The 15167-nt window shown below is 38.4% G+C and overlaps 1 protein-coding gene across 1 annotated transcript in view; it reads left to right on the forward strand.

Annotated features, from left to right (window-relative positions):
- The window catches only part of TTN (titin), a 308399-nt gene that overhangs the window by 244867 nt on the left and 48365 nt on the right, over positions 1–15167 (forward strand). Inside the window, exons 291-315 of the mRNA XM_039494704.1 lie at positions 38–337; positions 429–731; positions 823–1131; positions 1218–1499; positions 1765–2064; positions 2220–2513; positions 2612–5578; positions 5685–6005; positions 6117–6401; positions 6599–6898; positions 7281–7583; positions 8334–8609; positions 8708–9007; positions 9099–9401; positions 9718–10017; positions 10147–10434; positions 10526–10822; positions 10907–11209; positions 11318–11623; positions 12459–12746; positions 12866–13156; positions 13252–13539; positions 13716–14306; positions 14394–14498; positions 14969–15166. Coding sequence (XP_039350638.1) covers positions 38–337; positions 429–731; positions 823–1131; positions 1218–1499; positions 1765–2064; positions 2220–2513; positions 2612–5578; positions 5685–6005; positions 6117–6401; positions 6599–6898; positions 7281–7583; positions 8334–8609; positions 8708–9007; positions 9099–9401; positions 9718–10017; positions 10147–10434; positions 10526–10822; positions 10907–11209; positions 11318–11623; positions 12459–12746; positions 12866–13156; positions 13252–13539; positions 13716–14306; positions 14394–14498; positions 14969–15166 — 10098 coding nt within the window. The remainder of the gene's footprint in view (positions 1–37; positions 338–428; positions 732–822; positions 1132–1217; positions 1500–1764; positions 2065–2219; positions 2514–2611; positions 5579–5684; positions 6006–6116; positions 6402–6598; positions 6899–7280; positions 7584–8333; positions 8610–8707; positions 9008–9098; positions 9402–9717; positions 10018–10146; positions 10435–10525; positions 10823–10906; positions 11210–11317; positions 11624–12458; positions 12747–12865; positions 13157–13251; positions 13540–13715; positions 14307–14393; positions 14499–14968; position 15167) is intronic.

A 15167-nucleotide genomic window follows, 5' to 3' on the forward strand; every position in this document is an offset into this window, starting at 1 on the left:
ATTGTTGGATTTTTCTGTTCATTGTTTCTTTTAACAGATCGCCCTCAGCCTCCAGTAGGTCCAGTTATATTTGATGAAGTTCATAAAGATCATATGATCGTCTCCTGGAAACCTCCACTAGATGATGGTGGCAGTGAAATTACAAATTATATTATTGAGAAGAAAGATGCACACAGGGATCTCTGGATGCCAGTAACATCTGCCAATGTCAAGACAACGTGCAAAATTCCTAAACTACTTGAGGGAAAAGAGTATGTTGTACGAATTTATGCTGAAAATCTTTATGGCATAAGTGATCCTCTAGTATCTGATGAAATGAAGGCCAAGGATCGTTTCAGTATGTTATTTATTTGCTACTTTATTTTAATAATTTAACCATCAGAATGCTTGTTATACTATAAATTCATTTAAAAATATTATTTCTTCAGGTGTTCCTGCTGCGCCAGAGCAACCCATCATTAAAGATGTTACCAAAAATTCTGCCTTAGTAATTTGGAACAGACCACATGATGGAGGCAAGCCAATAACTACTTATATTTTGGAAAAGAAGGAAACAATGTCTAATCGATGGGCCAGAGTCACCAAAGATCCGATTTTCCCAGAAACTCAGTTCAGGGTACCTGATCTCCTTGAAGGCTGTGAATATGAATTCCGTGTATCAGCAGCAAATGAAATTGGTGTTGGTGATCCTAGCCCACCATCAAAGCCAGTCTTCGCTAAAGATCCAATTGGTAAAGTATCAAACAAAATCCATTCATATTCTGTGTGTTCCTGAAAATCTTTTTCAGATAGGTTTTAATGGTTTCTGATTTTTTTTAATAGTCAAACCAAGTCCACCTATTAACCCTGAAGCAGTGGATAAAACTAAAAACTCAGTTGATTTGTCTTGGCAACCACCACGTCATGATGGCAAAGGCAAGATTATTGGCTATCTTGTTGAGTATCAGAAAGTTGGAGATGAAGATTGGAAGAAGGCCAATCTTACAGCAGACTCCTGCCCTGAAACAAAATACAAGGTCACTGGTCTTACTGAGGGTTTGACTTATAAGTTCAGAGTCATGGCAGTCAATGCAGCAGGTGAATCAGAACCAGCTTATGTTCCTGATCCAATAGAAGTAAAGGACAGGCTTGGTAAGTGAAATAAACTCAGATAAGTTTATGAATAAAAGATATTGTCAAAATGTGCTTATTTACTAAAACTGGAATCTTTCTCCCAGAACCTCCAGAGCTGATACTTGATGCTAATATGGCACGGGAGCAACACGTAAAAGCTGGAAATACACTAAGACTTAGTGCTGTAATTAAAGGAATTCCATTCCCAAAAGTGTCATGGAAGAAAGAAGGACAAGAGGTTTCACCCAAAGCAGATATTGAGGTTACGGGAGTTGGCAGTAAGCTGGAAATTCGTAACACTGTCCATGAAGATGGTGGAATCTACTCTTTGACTGTTGAGAATCCAGTTGGTTCAAAGACAGTTTCAGTAAAAGTCATTGTACTAGGTAATTATTTTTGGTCTTTGTTTATACTGTATGCTTTTTATTATTTTATTGGAAATCAAAGAAATTGGATATGCAGAGAATAAATGAATAATTTCAATGCAGAAATAATCAGTAATAAAGCAACATAATATAAGAGCTGTATGAGAAAAGGACTGTAAATGATAAGCAGTACTTTTAGTAAAAACTTCTTTCTATTGAAACGTGCTAAATTTTGTAAAATTAGTTTTGTTTATTAAATAAATATTCTGTACTTTTTAAAAAATAGATAAACCTGGCCCACCTAGAAATCTGCAAGTAAGTGAAGTTAGAAAAGATTCTTGCTATCTCACTTGGAAGGAACCAGAGGACAATGGTGGTTCTGTCATTACCAACTATGTGGTGGAAAAGAAAGATGTAGCTGCTCCCCAGTGGGTACCCATCTCATCATCCTCCAAGAAACACAGCCATCTGGCTAAACATCTTATGGAAGGCACTCAGTATCTCTTCCGTGTTGCTGCTGAGAACCAGTATGGGCGAGGTCCATATGTTGACTGTCTCAAACCAATCAAGGCTATGGACCCACTATGTAAGTATTTTTCATTGATGAATTTTGTTTTGTTTTGAATCTTTTTTGAACTTTGATTAACTGATCTTGTTAGTACAAATACAATATAGAGTATGTGTGTTAGTGGGGCATAGGTTGTTCACCCTATTAAACTTCTTGTTTTTTGCTTTTAAAAGATCCTCCAGGGCCACCAAAGAATCTGCACCATGTAGATGTTGACAAAACAGAAGTTTCCCTTGTTTGGAATAGGCCAGATCGTGACGGTGGTGCTGAAATCAATGGATATTTGGTGGAGTATCAAGAAGAAGGTGCAGAGGAATGGATTAAATTCAAGACTGTACCCATGCTAGAGTGTGTTGTTACTGGTCTACAGCAAGGAAAGACTTACAAATTCCGTGTGAAAGCACAGAATATCGTGGGTCTTAGTCTTCCAGATACAACTATACCAATAGAGTGCCAAGAAAAACTAGGTACCTTTTTAATTTGTATGACTTTTTTTCATTTCTTACTTTTAGTGTTCCCCATGAAAAAAATCATATTGTAATTTCTATATTTTTTCTAATTCCAGTACCTCCATATGTGGAACTAGATGTGAAGTTAATTGAAGGTCTTGTTGTTAAAGCTGGTAGCACAGTCAGACTTCCTGCAATCATGAGAGGTGTACCTGTGCCCACTGCAAAATGGGTAACTGATGGAAATGAAATTAAAACAGAAGGAAACTACAAAATTGATACTGACAGTTATTCAACAGTACTTACCATTAAAGACTGTGTAAGAAAAGATACTGGAGAATATTTTCTCACAGTGTCTAATGCAGCTGGCAGCAAAACTGTTGGTCTTCATCTTACTGTTTTGGATGTTCCTGGTCCACCCACTGGTCCTATTAATATTCTTGAAGTCACACCAGAACACATGATTATTTCCTGGCGTCCTCCTAAAGATGATGGTGGAAGCCCTGTGCTGAACTACATTGTTGAGAAGAGAGAATCCAAGAAAGAATCTTGGGGAGTGGTCTGTTCAGGAATCAATCAAACAAAACTTAAGGTTCCACGTCTACAGAAAGGTTGTGAATATATTTTCCGTGTCCGTGCAGAGAATAAGATAGGCATTGGTGCACCCCTTGATTCAACGCCAACAGTTGCTAAACATATGTTTGATCCACCATCCCCACCTGGTAAACCAGTGGTTTCAGATATTACAGAAAATGCTGCAACAGTGTCTTGGACCCTACCAAAATCTGATGGTGGAAGTCCAATAACTGGATACATTCTGGAACGTCGGGAAATATCTGGAAAATGGGTACGTGTCAACAAGACACCAGTGCTTCAACTGAAGTTCAGAGCCACTGGTCTCTTTGAGGGCAACACATATGAATTCCGAGTTTTTGCAGAAAACATGGTAGGCATAAGCCCACCATCCCCAGTTTCTGACCCAATAAAAGTTTCACGCCCTATCAGACCACCTGGACCTCCCATTAATCCAAAACTAAAAGACAAGACCAGAGAAACAGCTGACCTGGTGTGGACAAAGCCTCTCAAAGATGGTGGCAGCCCTATTTTGGGATATGTTGTGGAATGTCAGAAAACTGGAACTACACAGTGGGATAGGATTAATAAAGATGAACTCATTCCACAGTGTGCCTTCAGGGTACCTGGGCTAATTGAAGGAAATGAATATAGATTCCGTATAAAAGCTGCTAACATCGTTGGAGAAGGAGAGCCCAGAGAACTGCCAGAAACTGTTCTTGTAAAGGATATTCTTTCTCCTCCAGAAATAGATCTAGATGTGACCTGTCGTGACTTAATCACCGTCAGAGTAGGCCAAACAATCCATATTACTGGTAGAGTAAAGGGAAGACCAGACCCTGACATAACATGGTCTAAGGATGGCAAAGTATTAGTCCGAGACAAGCGTGTTGAGATGGTTCATGAATTCCCTCGTATTGAACTGCATGTGAAAGAAGCCACAAGAGACGATCATGGCAAATACATCATTTCAGCGAAGAACAGCAGTGGACATGCTCAAGCATTTGCACTTGTTAATGTACTTGACAGACCCGGACCATGCCAGAACTTGAAGATAAGCTATGTTACAAAAGATTCTTGTATGGTCACTTGGGAAAACCCAGTAGATAATGGTGGGTCAGAAATTACAAATTACATAGTAGAATATCGTCAGCCAAACCAGAAAGGATGGTCAATTGTCTCTTCTGATGTTACCAAACGATTAGTAAAGGCAAATCTCATGGAAAACCATGAATACTTCTTCAGAGTTTGTGCAGAGAACAAAGTAGGGCCAGGCCCTGTCGTTGAGACCAAGACTCCTATCCTTGCCATTAATCCTGTTGATAGGCCTGGTCCACCAGAAAACCTTCACATTGCAGAAACAGGGAAGACATTTGTGTATCTGAAATGGAGAAGACCAGATTATGATGGTGGAAGCCCCAATTTATCTTACCACGTTGAAAGAAAACTGAAGGATTCAGATGAATGGGAAAGGGTGCACAAGGGCAGTATTAAGGAAACACACTACATGGTTGATAAATGCATTGAAAATAAAATATATCAATTCAGAGTTCAGACCAAGAATGAGGGAGGTGAAAGTGACTGGGTGAAGACAAGTGAAGTTGTTGTGAAGGAAGAACTGCAGAAACCAGTCCTTGATCTGAAGTTAAGTGGTGTGCTAACTGTAAAAGCAGGTGACTCTATTAGACTTGAGGCAGGACTTAAAGGCAAGCCCCAACCAGAAGTTGTATGGACAAAGGACAGAGATGCCACAGATTTAACCAAATTTCCAAGAGTCACAATTGAAACAACTTCTAATTCATCTAAATTTGTTCTCACAAAATCTAAGCGTAGTGATGGTGGTAAATATGTGATTACTGCAACTAATGCAGCTGGTAGTTTTGTAGCTTATGCTACCGTTAATGTTTTGGATAAACCTGGTCCTGTAAGAAATTTGAAGATCTCCGACATTTCAAGTGATAGGTGTACTGTCAACTGGGACCCACCTGAAGATGATGGTGGTTGTGAAATACAAAATTACATCTTAGAAAAATGTGAGAGCAAGCGTATGGTTTGGTCTACATACTCTGCTGCTGTTCTAACAACGCATGCAAATGTGACACGCCTCATAGAAGGCAATGAGTATATCTTCAGGGTTCGTGCAGAGAATAAGATGGGCACTGGCCCTCCAACAGAAACAAAACCAATTATTGCAAAAACAAAGTATGACAGACCTGGCCGTCCTGATCCCCCCGAAGTCACTAAAGTCAGTAAAAATGAGATGACTGTAGTCTGGAACCCACCAGAATATGATGGTGGCAAATCAATTACAGGATATATATTAGAGAAGAAAGAGAAACGAGCATTAAGATGGGTTCCTGTTACTAAGAGTGCAATCCCAGAGAGACGCAAGAAGGTTATAGATCTCATTCCAGGACATGAATACCAATTTCGTGTCAAGGCTGAAAATGAAATTGGTCTTGGAGAACCAAGCTTGCCATCGAGACCGGTAGTGGCAAAAGACCCAATAGGTACTGTAGTGATATATTTTACTGTTATTAAAATAAAATATTAAATTAACAGGTTGCTTAGGGGCTCAGATGTATCCTTATTCCTGCCCTTTATCGTGTCTTTCAGAACCTCCTGGTCCTCCAACTAATCTGAAGGTGGTTGACAGCACAAAGAGTTCCATCACTCTTGGCTGGGGAAAACCAGTCTATGATGGTGGTGCACCGATTATTGGATATGTTGTGGAAATGAGACCAAAAGGTGAAAGTGTAGCTCCTGATGTAGGATGGAAACGATGTAATGTTGCTGCACAAGTTATTCATACAGAATTTACAGTTACCAGCCTGGATGAGAAACAACTATATGAGTTCCGGGTTTGTGCCCAAAACCAGGTTGGCATTGGCCGACCAGCTGAACTGAAGGAAGCTGTGTCTCCTAAAGAAATACTTGGTGATTTTTTTCTCTCTTATCTATGAATTTTTGCATTATTTATTTGCTATATTTAGATTTTATTTCACATTCTGAACTTTTTTTGTTGTTTTTCTTTAATGTTTGTTTCAGAACCTCCTGAGATTGATTTGGATGCAAGCCTAAGAAAATTAGTCACAGTCAGAGCAGGATGTCCCATTAGACTTTTTGGCATTGTTAGAGGGCGACCAGCACCTAAAGTCACCTGGAGGAGAGTGGGCATTGATAATGTGGTCAGAAAAGGACAGGTTGATCTGGTTGACACTATGGCCTTCCTTGTCATCCCCAATTCTACACGTGATGATTCAGGAAAATATTCTTTGACAGTTGTTAACCCAGCTGGAGAAAAGGCCGTATTTGTGAATGTCAGAGTCCTTGGTAAGTCACCGTAAACAATTTGTAAACACATCAATTTTATTATTTTTTCATTATTTATTACAGGGATTTTATGGCTCCTATCACAATATCATTTGAGTATCCCTGTACATGGCTAATATTAATTCCCCATGTATAGGAAGTCATTACCAAACTTTCATTGTAAATGGACTGATATATGAATTAATGTTTCTTTATAGATACTCCTGGACCTGTAGCCGAGTTCAATGTTTCAGATGTCACAAAAATGTCATGTCAGCTTTCATGGGTACCTCCTGAGAATGATGGTGGTAGTCCAGTAACTCACTACATCCTGGAGAAACGTGAGGCTGACAGAAAGACCTGGTCAACAGTCATTCCAGATGTAAAGAAAACTAGTTTCAAAGTAGTTAATCTTGTACCTGGAAATGAATACTTCTTTAGAGTAACTGCTGTCAATGAATATGGTCCAGGTGTTCCAACAGAAGCACCAAAACCAATCTTGGCATCAGATCCACTGAGTAAGTATTTCTTAATATCCATCTTTTATTCTTGCATCTTTATTTGCTTTAATCTCCAGTAAGCTTCTTATTTTTCATGAATGTGGACATGTCTAAATTCTGTATGGCTGCTAACCACTCAGTGACAGTGAATAAATATTCCTTGCAGATATGTTTGCTTAATAAAAATTTAAAAACCCTGAATACTTATCGTAACTCTATATTAATTTAATCACTCTGGTAGTTTCTAATGTGACATGTTTTTCAAATCAAATGAATTTCTCTGTTAAATAAAGTCCTTTTTGAATTAATGAAAAACCAGTCAGAATTCTTAGTAATTCTACCAAAGCATGCCCAGTTAATGTGGTTATGTTTTAATATATCTGCTTTGTTTTTTCTTAAGGTGAACCTGATCCACCAAGAAAACTTGAAGTTACTGAAATTACAAAGAACAGTGCAACTTTAGGCTGGTTGCCACCACTGCGTGATGGAGGCTCTAAAATTGATGGATATATTATTAGCTACAAAGAAGAACAACAACCTGAGGATCGCTGGACACAATATTCCGTTGTCAAAGATCTGAACATTGTTGTAGTCGGCCTGAAAGAAGGAAAGAAATACCAATTTAGAGTGGCAGCTAGAAATGCTGTAGGAGTAAGTTTGCCAAGAGAAACTGAAGGAATATTTGAAATTAAAGAACAACTCAGTAAGTATCTAATTATTACTATATATAATATTTAAAATCTATTTTAATAATGAAACGAACAAGGTTTTTGGTTGATGGAGTCCTAGGAAGTCAATTTTTAAATTATCTCTACTGCACTTCTGTAGAAGATCACACTTTAAGTCACCAGTCTCCTGCATCCCAGGAAGTCTAACCTGTTTTTAAGAACAAGTTACACAAACATCTGTTGGGATGGACTAGGTATACTTGATCCTGCCTCAGCGTGGAGGGATAGACTAGGTGTTCTCGTGAGGTCCGTTCCAGGTCTACATTTCTATGATTTGAAGATGGCATCAGGAAAGCAGTGTACTCAACCCCCTGGCAGAGAGAGGGTCATGTCACTTCACAGTGACCCTTCTTGATGATTAAGTGCCATCCAGTTATCCTTGGCTAAAAGGACGATAATGGTTTTTAAGTGCTGCTAGTGTCTTAGGCACTGTTCAAATATATGAGAAGACAATCTGAACACAGAAACATTCACTTACAATCTAAATTCAGAATATAAAGATAGAAGTTAGAGTTTACACTGACAGCTATGGAGCATCTGGTTTCAAGGGTGTTTACATAATTCAAACCTGCGGTTCAAACTATTAAAACATCCCCACTGAATTGAGACTAAGGATACTACCTATAAAATCCTCAGGGCTCCAGCAGAGATCACTTGCATGACAAAATAAAATAATTTCTCACAGGAGTTACAAATATTTGTGCTTGTTTGTTTGTCCTTTTTAGTGCCACCTAAGATCCTGATGCCAGATCATGTTAATATTAAAGCTGGGCAGAAACTCAGAATTGAAGCATATGTCTATGGGAAACCTCAGCCAATCTGTAAATGGATGAAAGGAGAACAAGATGTATTTACATCCAGTCGTCTGGCTGTGCATAAAGCAGAAAACTCTTCTGTTCTCATAATTAAGGATGTGACTAGGAAAGACAGTGATTACTACACTCTTGCAGCAGAAAACAGCTCGGGTATTGCCACTCAGAGAATCAGAGTGGTAGTCATGGGTAACTTTCATTTTCAACCTAACTTTCTACACAGCTAGATTTAAGATATTTCATTCTCTACTATTTTCTTAAATTTTTCTCCTTACATCTTTATGCAGATGCCCCAGGTCCACCACAGCCTCCATTTGACATTTCTGATATAGATGCTGATGCTTGCACACTTGCATGGCATATGCCTCTCGAAGATGGTGGCAGTAACATTACAAACTATGTGGTTGAAAAGTGTGATGTAAGCCGGGGAGACTGGATAACAGCTGTAGCTTCTGTCACAAAGACAAGCTGCAGAGTTGGAAAACTGACCCCTGGACAAGAGTATATGTTCCGTGTTCGTGCTGAAAATCGTTTTGGCATTTCTGAGCCACTCACATCTGACAAGATGGTGGCAAGGTTCCCATTTGGTATGTCAGTTTTAAATTATGGCACTTCTCTGATTTTAATTCTTCTAACAGTAGAAGAACAGATAATGTTATCCATTTTATTTTTCCACAGATGTTCCAAGTGAACCAAAAAATGCGCGTGTTACCAAGGTCAACAAGGACTGTATTTTTGTGGCTTGGGACAAACCAGACAGTGATGGAGGCAGTCCAATTACTGGTTACCTCATAGAGCGTAAAGAAAGAAATAGTCTGCTGTGGGTGAAGGCTAACGATACACTTGTGCGTTCTACAGAGTATCCTTGTGCAGGTCTAATTGAAGGTCTCGAGTATACTTTCAGAATTTATGCCCTGAACAAAGCTGGAGCAAGCAAACCTAGCAAGCCAACTGATTTTGTTACAGCAAGAGCCCCAGTTGGTAAGCAAAACATTTAAATGATTTGTAACGTCATTAATATTTTTGGTCAATTTATGTTATTTACTTTTACTTACTTCTAGTAGTAATACATTTACTTAATACTTAATATTTGCAACTTTATAATAATCACTTTTCCCATTTCTTTAGATGTTTTATATGTAATGAATACACTGTATCTATATATTGTGCGATCTAGCATTGTTGTGGGTTTTTAGAGAGATGCGCTATGAGTACCATCCACCACTGTAAAAGATTTTTCTGGAATGTACAAATGTTTTGATGAGGGTAAACTTATGATGGTCTTGTTTGTTTTTAGATCCTCCTGGTAAACCTGAAGTTATTGATGTCACTAAGAGTACTGTGTCACTTGTATGGACAAGACCAAAGCATGATGGTGGAAGCAAAATTATTGGCTACTTTGTTGAAGCTTGCAAACTGCCTGGTGATAAGTGGGTGCGATGCAATTCTACTCCGCATCAAATTCCTCAAGAAGAATACACTGCTACTGGTTTGGAAGAAAATGCTCAATATCAATTTAGAGCAATTGCCAAGACAGCAATTAACATTAGCTGGCCTTCTGAACCTTCTGACCCAGTGACCATTCAGGCAGAAAATGGTAAGATTGTATACTTGAAAAGTTTTTGCAAACTCTGATAACATTCAATCATGCTTTTGTACCTGGTATTTATATGATATGTTTAATTCTTTTAGGTTGGTTAGCTCTCTTCTTTTTGTTTCTTTTCAGTTCCTCCCAGAATAGAGCTAGATGTATCTATGAAATCACTGCTTACAGTAAAAGCTGGAACTAATGTTTGTCTTGAAGCTAATGTGTATGGCAAACCTATGCCAACAATTACTTGGAAGAAAGAAGGAGATGTTTTAAAACCAGCTGAAGGCATTAAGATCACCACTAAGAGAAACCTGTCCACTGTGGAGTTGTTCAGCGTTAACAGGAAGCAGACAGGAGACTATACTATTACTGCTGAAAATGCAAGTGGTTCCAGATCAGCAACCATTAAGCTTAAAGTACTTGGTAGGTTAAAGATAATTTATTAGTCCATATTTGTAACTTGGATAATATAGCAAAAGCTAGAGATATAACTATTAATCATTATTTTTTTCAGATAAGCCTGGTCCTCCGGCCTCAGTTAAAATCACCAATATGTGTGCAGACCGTGCAATGCTTTCTTGGGAGCCTCCTCTTGAAGATGGAGGTTCAGAAATTACTAACTATATTGTTGACAAACGTGAAACAAGCAGACCAAATTGGGCCCAAGTCACTGCCAATGTACCAATTACAAGCTGCAGTGTAGAAAAACTGATAGAAGGACATGAATATCAGTTCCGCATTTGCGCTGAAAACAAATACGGTGTGGGAGAGCCCATCTTCACTGAGCCAACAGTTGCTAAAAATCCATACGGTAGGCTTGTTGGTCAGCAGGGTTTTGTGATTGTTTTTATGCACATTTAAGAATATGAAAATAATTTTCAATAAATCTTTACAGATGTACCAGGGCCTTGCGATCCACCTGTAATTAGTAATATAACAAAAGATTTTATGACTGTTAGCTGGAAGCCACCAGCTGATGATGGTGGGTCCCCTGTGACTGGATATATACTTGAAAAACGTGAAACTAAGACTGTTAACTGGACAAAGGTAAACAGGAAGCCTGTCATAGAAAGAACCGTAAAGGCCACTGGACTCCAAGAAGGAACGGAATATGAGTACAGAGTGACAGCACTGAATAAGGCTGGACCAGGCAAACCCAGTGGACCATCTAAGGCAGCATATGCTCATGATCCTCAGTGTAAGTTAAAAGCATTTATTTTGATTTTCTTCTCAAATGTCCACATGCTTTTGCTCAGTATCATTATTTAATATATTCTATGTAACTTCCTATTGTTTTCATTCTCAGATCCTCCTGGCCCTCCGGCCTTCCCAAAAGTGGTTGACACAACCCGTAATTCTATAAGCCTGTCTTGGAGCAAACCAGCATATGATGGCGGAAGCCCCATTATTGGTTATCTAGTTGAAGTAAAAAGAGCTGACACAGACAACTGGGTCAGATGCAATCTGCCAAAAAACCTACAGGATACCCATTATGTGGTAACTGGACTGTCAGAAAATACAGAATATCAGTTCCGTATTTATGCTGTCAATAAGATTGGATACAGTGACCCAAGTGATGTACCTGACAAACACCTTGCCAAAGACATTTTAAGTAAGTATTCTGGAAAACAAATGAACTTGCTGCTTTCAGTGAAGATTTATGAGGTAGATTTAGAAGCTTAAAGGAGGGGCTTGTCACAGCTTGTAGCAGGAGAACACAGGAGGGTCTGGTAGCTGGGAGCCTGAGAGAGCTTGTTTTACAGAGTGTGGGAGAACTGGCAACTGAAGAGGAATGAGATTGGAGTCATTTTTAGGGCGGATAGTGCCTGCTTTTCCTGTCTCCCCAGCAGTAATTCTCCCACCTTCTTGGGTCTTCAAGATTTTTCCCTTTTCCCCTCAGCCCTCATTCAGACTATCCAGATCTCTCTCTCCTCTTCCTCAGGCCTTCAGTCTCTCTCCTACCTTTCAAGGAATTTGAAGCCCAGCTGCCTTGTGGTTTTCTGGGGCATCCTGCCTGATTTAATTGTATGGGGCTCTTGTCCCCAGTTGACATTCAGGCTACTTCATTATACACAACTAAATGGAGCAAAAGTGTAGCACCACCCAGTAATAGTTACACTTGTGCAGGGTAAAAAAGTACAGGAGAGGCAGATGAGTTACAAGTTCCTTTTAAGATAAGGAGGAAGAGGGACTCATTCATATGATGGGTGTGGGGGGAAAAGAGATGTAGTTGATGAGAGAAGGAAGAAGCACTGTGGAAGAAGTTCAGCCTATCAATTATCTTGAAACTAGGTGAAAACCACAGTTTAAATAACACCAGCTGAGACACAGGAACAAGCCTTCCTATCCAGTACAATGCCAGTAAACTGGGACTTTCGCTTACAGCAATTTTAATGCTACATTCAAATACTGAATTATAATGTATACATATTTTATTACCAATACAGTTCCACCTGAGGGAGATCTCGATGCAGAACTGAGGAAAGTACTTGTATTACGTGCTGGAGTCACAATGAGGATTTATGTGCCAGTAAGAGGACGTCCACCTCCAAAGATTAGTTGGTCTAAAGTGAATGCCAACATAAGAGACAGGAAAGGGCTAGATATCAAGTCAACTGATTTTGACACTTTCCTACGCTGTGAAAATGTAAACAAATATGATGCTGGAAAATATGTCTTGACTCTGGAGAACAGCAGTGGTAAAAAATCATACACCATGGTTGTGAAAGTACTTGGTAAGTTCCAGAATTATTACTAATCTTAAGTATTAGTTATTTTTAAAATTAATGTAATACCAGTTAATATTTTCTGTATTTTGATGATTAAATCAAATATTTATTTTGCATTCATATAGATACTCCTGGACCTCCTATTAATCTGATTGTAAAAGAAGCATCTAAGGATTCTGCCTTTATTTCCTGGGAGCCTCCTCTAATTGATGGTGGCAGTCCAGTCACAAACTATATTGTTGAAAAACGGGATGCAGAGAGAAAATCATGGTCCACAGTTTCAACTGAATGCCCAAAGACAAGTTTCAGGATAACTAATTTGGAGGAAGGGAAATCATACTTTTTCAGGGTGCTCGCTGAAAATGAATACGGCATTGGTGACCCCTGTGAAACTCGGGATGCTATTAAAGCTTCTGGTGAGAAAACTGAATATTGTTTTCCTACTTTACTTTTAAAATGACCTTGTTTTTAATTTGTAATTGAGACTTACCAATGTTTTTATTCCTTCTAGAAACACCCGGCCCAGTTGTCGACCTAAAAGCTTTGGCTGTAACAAAGTCATCCTGCAATCTAGCCTGGAAAAAGCCTATCAGTGATGGTGGAAGCCGTATCATTGCATATACTGTTGAGATTATGACTGCTGATGATTCATGGCAAGAAGTTATGAGGTCAAAGAACCTCCAGTTTTCAACTAAAGATTTGACAGAAGGGAAGGAGTATACTTTCAGAGTAAGAGCACAGAATGATGCTGGATATGGAACTCCAAGTGAGATTACAGTTGTGGCAAGAGATGATGTTGGTAAGTATTTCTCCAAACTCATTAATAATCTCTTTCATTTATCCAAATTATATGTTGCTTTATACATAATGTCCATCATGCATGGATACATATCAGTTTAGTTTAGAACTGAATTAACATTTTAAAACAAAGGTTTTTAAGCTCAAATGAATAATTGATACCTTTTTATTTTGCAGTGGCACCCGATCTTGATTTAAGAGCTCTACCTGATTTGTGCTATTTAGCCAAAGAAGGTAGTAGTTTCCGTCTTAAAATCCCAATTAAAGGAAAACCTGCCCCAACTGTGACATGGAAGAAAGGTGAAGACCAAGTACTCACTGAGACTGGAAGAGTTGCCTTTGAGTCTACAGCAGTTAACACCACTCTTTTGGTACGTGACTGCCAGAAAGATGATGCTGGAAAATACACAATCACTCTGAAGAACAGTGCTGGCAGTAAGGAAGGCACTATTTCCGTAAAAGTTGTTGGCAAACCTGGCATCCCAACAGGACCTGTGAAATTTGAAGAAGTCACAGCTGATGCTATAACCTTAAAATGGGGACCTCCAAAAGACGATGGTGGTTCAGAAATCACTAATTATATCATAGAAAAGAGAGATAATATAAACAATAAATGGGTGACATGTGCTTCTGCTGTCCAGAAAACTACATTTAGAGTTTCAAGACTTCATGAGGGAAATGAATATACTTTCAGGATCAGTGCTGAAAATAAATATGGAGTAGGAGAAGGCCTTAAATCTGACCCTGTGGTTGCAAGACATCCATTTGGTAATCATAAATAATAATCTTTTTCATTAAAAATGATGTAATCTTGGTATTTCCTTTTAATGCTAATTTATTTTTAACATATTCTAGATGTGCCAGATGCTCCTCCACCACCCAAAATTGTTGATGTTAGGCATGATTCTGCATCTCTAACTTGGACTGACCCAAAGAAAACTGGTGGCTCACCAATCACAGGTATTTGCCTTAAAACCTTCTCACCATTTTTCCCTCTAGCTCTTCTTTCTTCTTAATGAAAAGTAAAATAAAACTATTACTTTTTGTTTTAATGTATCCTTTATGTATCTTTAAAATTATGCTTCTTTTTCATTCATTTAATATATATGCTGTTTTTAAAATAATAATAAAAAATTTAAAAATTAAAGTTAGAAATAAAGAGGAATTGTGACATTATAGCTGTTTCATGCACATATGGCCAAATCTTGTAAGGAAGGGACAATAGGTGCACCTATATAAATTCATATTTGCATGCATAAATTAGTATTTGTATTCACAAAACATGTAACTGCATATATCTGTAATTTACATTCATATCTATTCCTTAGTCTGATACAGATACAGCAGTAGTATGCTGGGCAGTTAACTGTGCAAATGAAATTTTTTATAATATCAACTGCTATTTTACATTTTACTATTCATCTTTGTAGGTTATCACCTTGAATTTAAAGAAAGAAATAGCCTTCTGTGGAAGAGAGCTAACAAGACTCCATTAAGAATGAAAGACTTCAGAGTAACAGGGTTAACTGAAGGTCTGGAATATGAATTCAGAGTGATGGCAATCAACCTGGCAGGAGTAGGTAAACCAAGCCTGCCATCTGAACCAATCGTGGCACTTGATCCCATTGG

This window comes from Mauremys reevesii, linkage group 11 (assembly GCF_016161935.1).
Source record: "Mauremys reevesii isolate NIE-2019 linkage group 11, ASM1616193v1, whole genome shotgun sequence".
Taxonomy (NCBI): Eukaryota; Metazoa; Chordata; order Testudines; family Geoemydidae; genus Mauremys; species Mauremys reevesii.